Raw genomic sequence first — 14,584 nt, 5'->3', positions numbered from 1 at the left:
TGGGCAAATACAGAGCTTAGCAATAAAAATACACCAATACTCTCTGTGTAGTATAACCACAAATAAACAGTAACTCAGGCTATAAAAGGCTTTTTACAGTTCTCAGTCAGTGTCCTAACATAACCCTAGAGTCTTCTGATCGTGATTGTGTAAGACCTTTGCCCTGTCTGTCTCGCAGAGAGAGAGGAAATCTCTGTGATAGATTTGTCATTCATAGATGAAACCACAGACAGTTTGTTGGTTTTTGGGGAAAATGACACTTCACTGTGAAGAATTTGTTACTGCCTTGATCTCAAGTTTAGGGAACATATGAATAGTAAGGAGAATAACTTAATATTCTTACATTGCCAAAGCTATTGTTTAACTTGCTGTTTATGAAAAGACCCATAAAGACCTATGAATGGCTAGCAGTTTGTACTGGTGGGCATATTAGCTAGGTCTGGTGACTCAAAAAATTTTGTGTTTTTTGGTGGGCTTGTTTGTGGGTTTTTTTTTCTTCTGGTGGTTTATGGATCCTAGAAATGTGGTTTAATCTTTTCACTCTTTCTGTGTCTTAATTCTGCATTGAACAGTGTTTCAGATGGCATCTTATGAATGCACGCCTGATGCGTCGTCCACCCTTCTTGAGAGCTGATCAGACAGCTCTCACAAAAATGTTGTGGGTTGCCTCTTCTGTTTCTGTTGATGAAGCCATGCTTCTAAGTGCCTGTATGCTAATATACTCAACATGGGGAATAAATACAAGGAGTTAGAATCATAGAATCATAGAATAATTTGGGTTGGAGGGGACCTTTAAAGGTCATCTAGTCCCACCCGCCTGCAATGAGCAGGGACATCTTCCACTAAATCAGGTTTCTCAGAGCCCCGTCCAACTTGACCTTGAATGTCCCCAGGGATGGGGCATCTACCACATCTTTGAGCAACTTGTTCCAGGGCCTCACCACCCTCATTGGGAAAAATGTTTTCCTTCTATCTGGTTGAAATCTACCTTCTTTTAGTTTAAAACCATTACCCCTTGTCCTATTGCTACAGGCCTGATACAGGCCCTGTCTTTCTTATAAGCCCCCTTTAAGTACTGGAAGGCTGCAATAAGGTCTTCCTGAAGCCCTCTCTTCTCCAACTGAAGAACAACCCCAACTGTCTTAGCCTGTCCTCATACGAGAGGTGTTCCATCCTTCTGATCATTTTGGTGGCCCTCCTCTGGACCTGCTCCAACAGGTCCATGTCTTTTCTGTGCTGAGGACTCCAGAGCTGGATGCAGCACTCCAGGTGGGGTCTCACCAGAGTGGAGTAGAGGGGCAGAATCTCCTCCCTTGACCACCGCGCTGCTTTGGATGCAGCCCAGGATATCCTTGGCCCTCTGGGCTGTGAGCGCAAATTGCCAGCTCATGTCCAGCTTTTCATCCACCAGTACCCCCAAGTCTTTCTTGGCAGGGCTGCTCTCAATCCCTTCATCCCTCAGCCTGTATTGATACTGGCTGTTGCCTCTATCCAGGTGCAGGACCCTGCACTTGGCCTTGTTGAACCTCATGAGATTCACATGGGCCCATTCCCCGAGCTTGTCTGGGTCCCTCTGGATGGTGTCTCGTCCCTCCAGCGTGTCAGCCATACCACTCAGCTTGGTGTCATCTGCAGACTTGCTGAGGGTGCACTTGATCCCACTGTCTATGTCATTGATGAAGATATTAAAGAGTACTGGTCCCAATACAGACCCCTGAGGGACGCCACTCATCACCGATCTCCATCTGGACCTTGAGCTGTAGACTACTGTATGATTTACAAAGCTATTTGGTTATTGCAAAATTTGTGTACTCCATAAAATGACCGAGAATTGATACTCAATTAAAGCTCCTGTAGTGTGCAATTGTCTGCAAATAAAGGAGGATTTTTTGTATTTTGCATGTGAATTTCATATGTGGTTATAATATATGTAAATACATGTGTATATATGTGCACAATACACTCTTACCCTCCCCCCTACCTTTGTACTGGCACTGTATGCATTAACATCATGAACCAAAAATACAAGGTGAGTATATTGTCATGATTGCTCAAGTCAGTGAGTATAAAATGAGGAGTATAACTCTTCAGAAGTACTAAATAAATACAAAGAAGGAAGAAGCATAATGTAGAAATCTTAGCAGCAAAAGCTTTTAGTAATACTTCTGCTGTGCAGGTCTGATTTACTCATATTATATCCATATTAGCCAACTAATCAGGCCTTTGCTGTTTGTAGAACAATTGTTTCCAAGACAAACATATTTTGTTGAGTGGAGGCTAATATTTGTCTTTTGTATTACTATTTTTAAGGCAAATTGCATTCTTTTCAAAAAATATCAGTATTTCCATGAAAGCCCATGAAAATGGAAAAAGTGCTGAACCAAAATCTTTTTGAGGTAGCAGTAACTGTCTCTTTACTTGGCTGTAACTAGTCACTATTTTTTTAAGTCTCATAATAGCTGCAGCTATAGAGCTGATTTAAAGGCCTTATTTCTTATTGCTAATTTTTATCATTCAAATTGCAGCCTGATTTAAATTCAAAGGCAAATGAAACAATTACATCTCATTTTGTGTATATCAATAAAGACCTTTATATTTTGGGCTTGGATAATCATACTTCCTATGTTATGAAAGAGTTTGACAACTATTCCAACTAGATTCCAGAGGTTTTTTTGTCAGTTCAATTAATAGTATTGACAAAGTATCGCTTTTATGGGATTGAAAATTTGTAAGGTCTTAAAAATGAGAAGTTTTAATGATAAGATGGATAAACTATAGAGTGTTAACAAAGATAACTCTTGGTATTCAGCACAGGATCAGCACCCCTGGTGCTGCACGTCACTACAGTGCTGCTGAAGTCAATGCTTAAGAGACATACCAGTTAATAAGAAATGGTGTTTGTTTGGTAGTCATGGATTTATGCAATGAAGAAATTCATACTTTCTTCCTGGGAGCATTGGATCTAAGTTGCTCTGACTTAGTCAGAGAAAGTGTGTTCCTGATTGTTAAGATAGAGATTAGGAAGCACTTTTATTCATGAATGGTTTAAGAAGTTTTTTTTGTCCAGATGTTTTGTGTGAAGACATTTGTTTTGGCAGTTACGGCAAATCCTGCTCCTAACAGAAAGGAGATGCAAAGCTCATCCTGGATGGGAGCAGCCCTGGGTTTTGATTCAGTGAAGGATGTGATTATTTAAAGAGATGCAGCATTCCAAGGATGTTTCTGAAGACCACAACACAGGTTTTGTCCAGTGGTCTAAGTATCTTTTTCATTTGCTTTCAATAATTGTGTCTCCCAAGTTAAGTTTACTTTCCTGCCAGTTCTGATCAAAGCATTTTCGTGATAAACTGATTTCTTTTCAGTTTGGTCTGCCTGCCAATCTAAATAACAAAAAGTATTGCTGATAGCTGTATGATTTTTTTAATATCTTTTTTTTCTTTTTGTCTCTTCAACAGGCCATCTGTGGAAAAGAAAAAAAAGAAAAAATGAAGTACATACTCGTAATATTTTTCATGAATTTATTACCACAGTATGCTGGGAAATCTTTGAGAAGAGATGACAGTTACACAAAAAAGTTTGAAGACATTAAAAATGAGATAGCTGGATATACTGATATTGCTAAAGCTATTATTGATCTTGCTGTTTATGGAAAAGCTCAGAACAGATCCTATGAAAGATTAGCAGTTTTTGCTGATACCATAGGACCTAGACTTAGCGGTTCGAAAAATCTAGATGCATCCATCAAGTATATGTTCCGTGCCCTGCAGGAGGATGGACTGGAAAATGTGCATCTGGAGCCTGTGAAAGTACCACACTGGGAAAGAGGAGAAGAGTTTGCAATGATGCTGGAACCAAGGAATCACAGTATTGCTATTTTGGGACTTGGGAGCAGTGTTGCAACTCCCCTAGAAGGTAACTCTTCCTTTTGGAATTAAGTTATCACTTGCTCTTTAACACTAAACTGTATTATACCCCTAACAACTTCTTGTCTCAATGCACAGACTGATGCCTTCTTCCTGCTATCATAGTTCTGCAAGACAAGATGCTATTTTTCTGGGACTTTTCTGTATGACATGGTGGTGAATGATGCAGTTTGGTTTAATTCGGTTTGGTTGAACCGGCTTGTACAATTAGAGCCAATTCCTGAACTCTCCATTAAATCTATACCCTTTTGTTTAACACTGCTGAACCTCATTTGCCAAGATTCTGCTCCTCCACCGAGGTTGGTGGGAAACTTGTTCTTATGATCTGGGGTTTTCCAGCCCTTCTTTTTTGTTTTGGCCAGAGAAGTTTTCCATGGTTGAGCTGATGCGATTTCTGCTCTTCTTGCTGTGCCCTCTCCCGCCAAGCTCAGCACTTCACTCTGGCAAAAACAAGACACCAGGAAGAGGAGAATTTTGTGCTGAGCTTGGAAAGTGCCAGCCCCTCGCTGAGCGTGGCAATTGGTATCTGTTTGCCCTTTCCTTTCCTCCACCTCCTCCCTCTTCTCTCCACTCACTGTCTTTGGTACTTACCTATTCCTGAACTGTGTGTTGCATTTTAGTGGATCATGTGTGATACGTTACTTCGGGAACAAGAATAATTGTTAACTGGGCTCAGCAAAATTCAGGTGTTTTGAGTCCCAAAATGTTAGCTTGCTTGCAAATGAACTGATTTATAAGGTTCTGCTTTGGTACATACTGATGTGGGGCTTTCTCAAGATTGCTATTTAAAGTCTGGATGACAACCTTCTTCTGTGACTACTCTCCATAAATAACACCAGGCTTATTCCTAGATTGCTTCAAAAGCATTCTTACTCCTTTATGAGAAAATAAATTTAGTTTAGGAAATAAAAGGTAATATGATGCTCATAAATTTTTTAAGAATTGTAAATTTTCATGATACTAAGCCTTCGGTTTGAAAGGAAACAAATAATGTATAAAAGCTGCTTTGTTTAGAAAATATATATAGCCCTTCAAAATACAACAAAGTAAAACTGGGTAATTTAAGATATGTTTGGAATAAATATTATTTGGTTTGGGAAACTGCTACTGTAAATTTTGTCTGAGGTATTTCTGTCGTATTGAGGTAAACACATGCCTGAAATACAAAACTGAAACCATTAATAATATCTGTTTGTCCCATTATTTGTCTAAGGCTTAGTGCTTTGATAGGAGAATATTTACAGAAAAGATTAAACCTGCAACTTATTTTATATCCTTTCTAGTCCTATTCCAAGCTTCCTAAAAAGGAAACTAAAATTAAAATAGCTTTTTTGGTGTCGAGCAAGTGTTACAGAACCTGCAAAGAGAACCTGCAATTTAATCTTGGCAAACATCTTCATATCCCAAGAAGTCTGTTTTTCACTTCCCTTTCTTAGCTATGTAGTTATTTGCACTTGACTGGTCAAACTCCCAGGTTTGCCTTTTTTCATTTAGAGAGATACTGAATTCATACGTTTAAAAAAGCTCACAGAGGCTAATCGTGTCCTCCTTTTTCATCTGTAAAGATCTTGTTATACTGACGACTGAATGGTCAGGCTAGTACCTGTGGCTGGTGATGTCTTGGAAGATAGGATTGTATTATCCAGCACTGGTTTATACTGAGTAATGTTAAAAAAACCCACATTATTCTGACTCACCTTTTCATTTTCCTCTGAGATCCGCCATATTTCTGCAGAGGTGTATGTGTTGGTGCTAGAAGACTGCATGGCAATGAGATCTCTCACAGAAGAGGAGGCAGTTTCTCACACTTGGTGGAATCATTTTGATTAAATTACTTACCTCCTGACTTAAAATCTATCCTACTGTTCATGGCTGTTACAATTTCTGTTGGTCTCATCTCACTCTATGCAAGCTGTAACAGGTTTTCATGCTGGAGGAGGTTATGCTGGGTACCTGGTCCCTGGTGAGCTCTTGGCTCTCATTCTTCCGATCGCTGGACTGGCTGCCTGGCTGCCGGAAATGCCTAGTGAGAGCTGCTTGTCGCCAGCCTGTCTGGGCAAGAGAATTGCAAGGTGTGCTGCTCAGAAAAGTGCCTGTCCTAAAACTCACACTCATCCCAAGCATGGAATAAAAAATTTGTGGTTAGACTATTAAAACCACGGCCTCATCACTTCTGAGGAATTCATTCCCAGATCCGCTCCCTCTGCTCTAAGCAGCAATTGTCACCATGCCCTATTCCTGAGAAAAAGGGATAGGCGGCTGCCCTAAATCACATCAGAAATATTTGAACAATTTCCCTCAGTGAGAGAATATCGGCAGTTCTGATTTGTCGTGTTTTAGCCAAGAAGCTGTGGGAGTGTGAGTCATCCTGTAATCAAAATAATGCATCTCATATTGATGCTGATTCTCCTGGCGTTGCGCTGCTGTTGCTGCATGGGATCAAACCAGTGATATCTACCGCTGCTAGGCTGAGGTTTGCCAGGGGGACGAGATAAAGGCCACAGACTGGCTTTCAGATGTCAGCTTTGTGATTTAGCAATTGGCACCCGAGTTCTGCCCAGGGGCAGAGAGACACCCTTCAGAGCTGTCTCTAAAGCAGACTGTGCAGGTCATCCCTGAAGGTGTTTGGTATTAGCTTGATAGTTGTGTGCTTTAAATCAAGTGTTTCTATTGGGATACCTTTTGAACCCCTCAGTTTACAAACCACTGTCTCTGTAGCCCCCAACAGATTCCTTCCTTGACACTGCTGATGCCTACTTAGAGCCAGAGGACAGCACTGGCTGGACTTTTTGTCTTTTAAGGCCAGGGCATGGGGTTAAGATGAGAGGGGGTGACTTCCCCATCCCAGTAGGAGGTACAGGAGACCATTTCTTGCTTTCTCATCCTCTCAGTTATGTCTTGTATTCCTTCCTTCCCATTATGTGCCCCCCAGCTTGAGACCTGATGAGCTACGAAAATAGGAAGCATTAGCAGAAACTTGAAATGCTGCTTCTTTCTGGATGTGCATAGTGCTTCGTGTTGGACTTGGTGGCCCCTGGTTGTCCTCAGAGCTCCTCCTGGAGCTCAAGTCCCCAAGCTAATGCTCTAAAGGGCTCTTTATTAACATGGCAATAGCCTAACAGCGGTTAGAAACCTGGCTTTGGATGTTGTAAATTCAGGGTTTATTTTCCCTTCGGTCCATGGAAATTCAAACCAGTGTTTCCTAAGAATGACCCAATGGCCGGAGCACTCTCTGAGGCTGCTCACTTTCCATTTTGGCATATACCATGAGAGCATGTGGAAAGAAAATCCGCAATCCTTTGGGGCAGGAACAGGAAGCCCTAAATAGTGGCAGTATTTTAGCTGTGAAGTCTGAGCCAGCATTGACCCCAGGATACAAGGAGTGTCTCTTCCTGCAGCTCTTCTAGCTAACACGTGCCTATGGGGTTGAAATCCTATGGGATGTGGACAGAGCTTTGCCCATTTGTTGGATTTGCTGGGATTTGCCCACTTTGGCTCAGCTATGAGTTTGGCATAGAGCTGGTTGGCTCACTTGAGATTGGAACAGTTCTGATGATGTGCAGGAGGCTTTTCGGTACCTTGTGATCTTGTGGATAAAATCCACATTTTCCTATTTTCTTATTCAGGACTGGGCAACATGCCAGGATGTCAAGTTTCTAGATTCAGTCTGATTTACACAGCCAAAAGGGGCAGCACAGAAAATGTTAAATTTTTTTTATTGAAGAGGAAAAAAAACATTTTTGCTTTCAGTGTATCCCAAGATTTGAAGTTGTTGGGTCAAAGAGAAAGTTTTCACTTCCTTTGATCTCCTTACAAGAAGGGAGTAATTTTCATGTCTGTCTTAGTGACAGGGAGAGGAGAAACATGAAACACAGAGTGACCTGGACTTCCAGAAGTCAGCAGAGATTGAAAATGGTTACCACCTCGAAGAAATGGATTCTTAGGTAACAAACGGGACTGAATGTTAGAAAGTGCTCAGTTTAGGGAGCTGACAAACTGGAGGTTTACCATATTTAGTCAATGTCCTTTTCTCATTTCCAATGTTTCAACACTGGCGAAACATACAGATATAGATAGAGAGACTGTGTTGATTTCTGGTGGTACTGATTATATCCCCCAAATTCTGAGGAAAACAGATATAATTGTTGCTTTGAGAATCCCATAATTGAAGGAAAGTAGTAGTTTAGCAGATGTTTGACCATAAAGTATCAAAGAATTCATATTTTTTGCATGTGTTTTAAAATGCATTTTTTTTCCCTGATGGGTGACCCTGCCCTTTCATTTTAAAGTACTAACAAGTAGAACCAACCCCAGAATGCAGCCTGCCCAAATGTCTCCTTGAAAAAAGAAACAGTCTCTGGTTTCTATGTACTGTTTGTTGCAGCGAAACTGAAATAATATAAATATGAAGATTATGTATTGGCAGACTTTTTCCTAGTTTTTGTGTTTGAGTCCTGGGTTTTTTTGTTTAACTATCAACATTTGGTCCAGTCTTGCTCTTATAGAAGATGATGGGAGTTTTGCCATTTAGATAATATGAAAATAGTTCCAGCCTGTTTTTTATAAAATGGGGATAATATGTATCTCAAAGCTGTTGAAGGCATGTGCTGTTGCCATAGGCTCACAGTCTTTTTAAGCCAGGGATGCTTCTGAAAGAAGTGGTCTGGCCCCGGTCCTGGCTGATGTATTTTTCCTCAGTGTTGACCCTCCTTTTTTGTTTCTCAGTGGTGGATTAGGGAATTCATCTAGATTAACAAAAGGCCAACAAAAAAGTTAATTTTGATGTGTATCAGAGGAACTACCCTTGAGTTGCCAGTGTCTTGGATGACCACTGACCTACTGGGAGAGAAGGAGATCCTTCTAGAGGCACTTGGGGTACCCCCTTTGACAAGGGGTTCAGTGGTGATGACAGGTGTTGGAGAGAGTTGTAGGCATGAGAGCACAGTGTACGGCAAAGCCCTCCTTCTGTCTTCACTGATTCCCTCTTTTTCTATGTGTGAGGAGACATCGATTCACATCTTGAGACCATGAGCCTCAGTATTGGGTGCCTGGATTGTTTATTATTACTTAGAGCAACACTGCTTGCAGTATCATAATTATGCTACTGTTTTTCTTGGAATGTAAAAGATGATGTCCATGAAGGACCTCAGACACTGTGGTGTTCAGTGGCCCAGCATCTGGGCAAAAAGTTAGTTCAACGGCATTTCAGAGGTTTAGAGTAGGAGTAGCTGTGTGGCTTTGAGGTGGACATGCTGTCTGGGAAGGACATGGGTTCCAGTCGCTGCTTTAATGAATGTTCAAGTGAACTGTACAGACTTGCAAGGGCAAAAAATTGAATTTTCGCGTCTTGGCCCTTTTCAGTGTTGCTGAGTTGAGGGTGGTTACCTCAAGGATGGTAAGCCTAGGCTGAAGTTCCTGCCTCACACTAACAGAGGCAGGATTTGAACATGATTTTCTGCATGCATGGGGAATGTATGCACAGCTGGGTGGCACTGCCACCTTCCCTCTCAGGGGACAGCCTGCAGTGACTGGCATCTTGACTTGCTGAGGAGGGAATGGTTGCCCTCTGTACTTCCTGCCTTGGGCACCTGTGTGCTCTGAAACTGGCTCTTCTGGATCCTGTTCTTGGGTGCCTGATTCTCCCCAGACATTTCTTAGCAAGCCTGTCCCCTTGCAGGGTTGCTTCTGGGAAAAACAGACCTGTTGCCCTGCTTTTTTGGTGTTCACGGCTTCACGTTCGGCATCGAGTCCAATCCCTTGCTGCTAGGATTTACTGCTGCACAGTAAGCTACATGTTATTGAAACCAAACCATTCTAATGAGATCCAGTACTTGCTGGAAATTGTAAGTCATATTTGTCAAAAGTGTAACTATTATATAGTGTTTATTTTTCTCTGTGTTCTTCTTAAAGAACCAAGTAATAGGTTCTTTAATAATAATTTAGTCTCTGTGCTATGCATCAGATCTGAATAGCCTCATATCCTTTTGGATAACTCTCCTATGCAATTTTAGTTTAATGAAGTAATTCTTTTTTGCTGTTCCACAGAGTAGGTGAGGTCACATTTTCCAGAAGTATATTCAGATTCTACAAAATCTTTCTTCCTCATAAAAGCCCTCTTCTTCGTTTCACAGTTTCACTAAAATATTTAATCTTTTTTCATATTATAATTCTTATATCAATACTTATTGATATGTATTGATAGAGCAAATGTGTTTCTAGGTGTTAACATACTTCAAATTTTCAGTACATGCTAATAATTTTTGAGGGAGGAAAAAAAAAGCGATGATATGAACCTTTTTTGCTTCAGCCTGACACCAAGCCTTAATTTGATGAGTTCATTATGAACCCAGAATTTGTGGGGTTTTTTTCTGAAAATCTTGTTGAATTATAGGGGGCATTGGGGGAAAGCTGAGCTAATTCCTGGAGAGTGCTGAAAAGCAACATGTTTTTAAAAGAGATAATATAGAAGTTGAGAGGAAAAATGTTTTCTGGGCTGATTTTAGAGGATAGTGAATCTAAATAGGATATAATGCCAGGTGCCTAATCTTACTTAGGTTTCAAGAATATATTTGCATTTTCCCTCTACTCCCCAAAACCTTCTCTTCTTTGACCTGTCTCAAAAACTACTTTTTTTCCCTATCTTCAGACATATCTATCTACTTTTCCCTGTTACATGCTTCATCTTCTTACCTCCTCATCCAGGAGTATTGATCCTGGCGCATGCTCTGGTTCTGTGCAGGGTGCTGTGGCATCCAGGGTCCAAGACTGCCACTTTTACAGGAGAACTGCACATCCCGCCTACATTATAACTTTGTATGTGCAGCTCTTTCATGTGACCCATGCAAAAAAATTTCTAGGTTCTCTGTAATGCTGTGAAAGAAGCTGCCTTGCAAACAGGCACAACACAGTGCATGTGGGCCATTTCTGAAAGAAGTAGAGACATGGTACTTTTATCCTGTGCAGATGGTCAAATCTGAAGGACAACTGGATTAGCCAGGCTAAGGTCAGAAAAGCTTGGGGCTACCAGCTGCATGTGCTTAGGATCGGCATGGAATACAGTATATGTGATGCGGCAGCTTCCAAGCTAAATTAGCTATGTGGGAGAGCTGAGGTGGAAATGGAGAAATCTGAGAAGTGGCAGCCATCCAGTAGACAAGAAATGAGGGAATCAACGTGATCTGATGTTGCAGGTCTGTGAGGCAGGGCTGCGATTATCAGGTAGGCTTCGTGCACTGCTCTTGTGTGCTGCTGCTCCTACTCTTTCTTTGTCTTCTTACCATGAAGAAGTGTCTTGATTTCCTGGTCCTGGTGTCCTGATGCCTGGTTCTGATGAATGGGGAGGTAGCACTCTGTCTCCCTCTTGCTCTCATGACTGCAGAGGCCAGGACATGTTTCAGATACATTCTTCCCCAGTTTCAAAATCTCCACCAGTACCAAAACAGTTAGATGTGTTGTTGACTTTTTGTGTTGATATTTCAGGCAGCATTTTATGCTTAGGATGCAAAAATTTTAAACATAGAAGACACAGGGAAGTTTAGCCGAGACTTATTTGATGTAGTTTCCAGCTTTGTTTTGTCTAGACCTAAAAATACTGTATTTGATTGTTTTAAGCAAAAATTTCCTTGCCCATCAAGCTTCAGTGCATGTGGATCAGCCAGCATTGCTGTTCTATAGTATGATTTGTAAGAGAAATGAGAATTCTTATGTTAACACAGTGTGAAGTAAATGAATTTTGGAAGGTATGTAGGGGTGAGTTGTTCACTTGCTGTTATTGAAAAAAATTATTGTAAAATTAATGATGGCTGCATTTGATTTTGTAACTAGATCTCCAAGGGACTGTTGCTGTTAACTGGATGATAAAAATGAGACTGGGGGAAAAACAGAAGACAGTAAGGCCATAACTGAGTAGTCAGGAAATTAGTATCCAGTAAGATTAAGCAGTATGCAAATTATATTTCTTTCTGGCTTTTCTAAATTCTTCTTTTAATATGGGTTTGATTGTAACTAACTAGATTGACCTTCTGTGTGTTTATGAGCTGAGTGTTTCTAGGGTAGTAATAAATAAAAACCAGAAGAGACTGGGTTGCCAAATCTCGGGAATTCCTGATACTCAATATGGTAAACTCTTGCCATGTCTTGCCCTGGTGTGGCCAAGAACAGCAACAATATTCTGTATGAAATTTCCTTGATGTTTTAATAGATATTAATGAGTTTTAAAAATCTGATAATAGGGTGAATTTCCTTTTTTACTCTTCTCTGAAACCTGTTACTAACACAGACAGATGCATAGCTCCAGATACTACAATGGCTTAGATGTTTGCTACATTTAATCTTGGGGAGAATAAGTTATCTCATGGGGAATTTCCTCCAGACAGAATTGTTCATGCCAAGAATCTGACTTCTGATGCAGGCAATGTTGCAGGTAGCTGATTTACATGTGTTTTTTTAAAAAAAAAAAAAATTTGGACTTTCTGTAGCTAATAAAGAGTAACTGTAATAAGTCTTGCCTTTATCCTGCCTGTGACAGACTTTAGACTTTGCTAATGCATACCATGCCATTTACTTCGGCTGGCAGTGTGATCATCAAAGTTGTGGCATATCCAAGTGTTTACATAGAAACCTACATTTCTGTGTACAGTGGACTTTGTGATACATAATTCTGTTGGTAATTGAAAGTTACCTGCTTGTTCCCACCATTAATGCCTTTCCTGTACCTTAATTCTCAGGAATGGCAAAGTACAATTTACTGTTTAATATGAAAAATGAGAGGAAACCCATAGTACTACATAGATTCTTTTGCTCACTGGCCCAATGCAACAATATGTGTAATGTTCTACATAGTGAGAACAAATAAATAGCCTTCAGCTTCATATAGTCAGCTGAGTTTATCATGTTCGTAATTCTGTCTTCTATGCTTCATGCACTTTACTTAGTTAATTCCCCAAGTGCTCTGTATTCATCCCTTGGACTGCATGGGTTATAATCTTTATATCTTGCTTAAGTAAGCAGGCAATCCTGCGCCCTCCTTATATGGGTTTTCTGAAGACTTGTGTTCAATAATGCACAGCCAAGCTTTGGATCAGATAATGATATGAGTAAGAAAGAGAACAGCTTTTGACATGGGAAGCAGAGCCATAAGACACTGAATTGGTAGGAGATGCTAGTGGTAGAGGGTGATTAATTTGCTTACAAGTTCACTAAGGTGAGGCATTTCTCATTTTGAAAAGGAATAACTCATTCCCTTTAAACTGATAAACTGTTGGGGTTTTTGTTTCATTTCCCCCTTTGCACAGGGGGTCTTACGGTGGTTTGTGTATGCTTGTCCACATATTTATTTAAGATAAACATTGCTCTTACCACTTCAGTAATGAGACTGAAATAGTATAAAATGGGACTAAAATGCAAATGAGACATTGAATTAGTCAGAAGTTACACAACAGTGAAGTTTTATTTTGTTGTGGAAAGCACTGTGATTAATGCTTTATGTGTACCATGTTGCCATTAAGTTTAACTTGCAGAGAGAACCTTTGTTTTGTTTTGTCCAAGGATGGCTTTATTTAGCTTCTTTGGCAACACTTAGGAGTAGAGATACTGGGCTGGAGTTTGCAGCTCTGCGTTCTTTTCCTTAGCTTTAATTCCCACAAAGCTCACCGTACAAACTCCTGATACCCGTTGTCTAGGGAGGGCCATAAATGTACTTCTCCATAATATTTCTTAGGGATTAGAGAGACTTGCTAGCTGTCTGTAGCATTCTTTAAAAATCATCCAGAGTTGGTGTTTGTGCATTAATGCGTTAAAGTAATGCCAAGAAGAGTTACACTCCTCGCTTCCCTTGATAAACAGGCACTAATACAACATGTGCCCTTCCAGTGCCTGCTGCATGATGCAAGTGGAACATTGGAGAGAGCTAATATGAAATACGGATTGCAATATCAACCTACTGAGACCATGACTTTTCTTGTGGAAAATGAAATTTTGCAGATACCTGCCACCAGACAGTGTCATGGTTCCATACCCAGAATGATCCTGTCGCGGGGGTGCTCCTTAGGTAGGCAGCTGAACCTGCAGTTCATTAGAAGCAGCTGGAGTCTGTTAGAATGCTGCCAACAACAGCTAGTAAAATTTGAAGGTGATTCTCTGGTTTGGTTCTCTACGCCTCTTTCTGTAAAGATAAGAATCTCAGTAGTTACTCTGTTAAAATTTTTACGCCTCTCACACTAGGTTACTTCTGTAGCTAAAACTCACCATCTTGTACTGTAGCAGTAGATGTCTCTTGCCCTCTTAGTGGTGCACTCTTAAGAAACCAAACTTTTTTGTGTGAAACAATTTCTTTAAGGTTTTGAAGTATACTATAGTTTGATCTTAAAGAAGCCATAAGCCTGGATACACTGGTACTGGGAGGGATGATCTTCCTATTTTTCTATCAGTTCTTGTGAATTACAGTCTCAAATACAAGCCTTTGAAATCTTCTCCACATAATGCTTTTACCATAAAAAAACCCACAAAAACAAAGAAGAAAGAGAACTTTCAAGGAGAAACATTTTATTCTGAAAAACATGATAGGTTGACTTCTTTGACAAATCCTTGCTAGACATTTGTTGCTAGTTTTAGTTTTCACTGATATATTTTGTGGGCTTTAGGTGAAATATACAACATTAAAC

The 14,584-nt window shown here is 40.4% G+C and overlaps 1 protein-coding gene across 1 annotated transcript in view; it reads left to right on the top strand.

Annotated features, from left to right (window-relative positions):
• Positions 1-3,458: 3,458 nt before the first annotated feature.
• The window catches only part of CPQ (carboxypeptidase Q), a gene marked incomplete at its 3' end in the record, with an annotated part of 150,580 nt that continues 139,454 nt past the window's right edge, over positions 3,459-14,584 (top strand). The window contains exon 1 of the mRNA XM_082014824.1: positions 3,459-3,912. Within this exon, the coding sequence (XP_081870950.1) occupies positions 3,486-3,912 (427 nt within the window). The 5' untranslated portion in view covers positions 3,459-3,485. The remainder of the gene's footprint in view (positions 3,913-14,584) is intronic.

Source organism: Phaethon aethereus (genome assembly GCF_964289735.1).
Source record: "Phaethon aethereus genome assembly, chromosome: 2".
NCBI classification, from domain to species: Eukaryota; Metazoa; Chordata; class Aves; order Phaethontiformes; family Phaethontidae; genus Phaethon; species Phaethon aethereus.
This window is presented reverse-complemented; position numbering and strand designations above follow the sequence as displayed.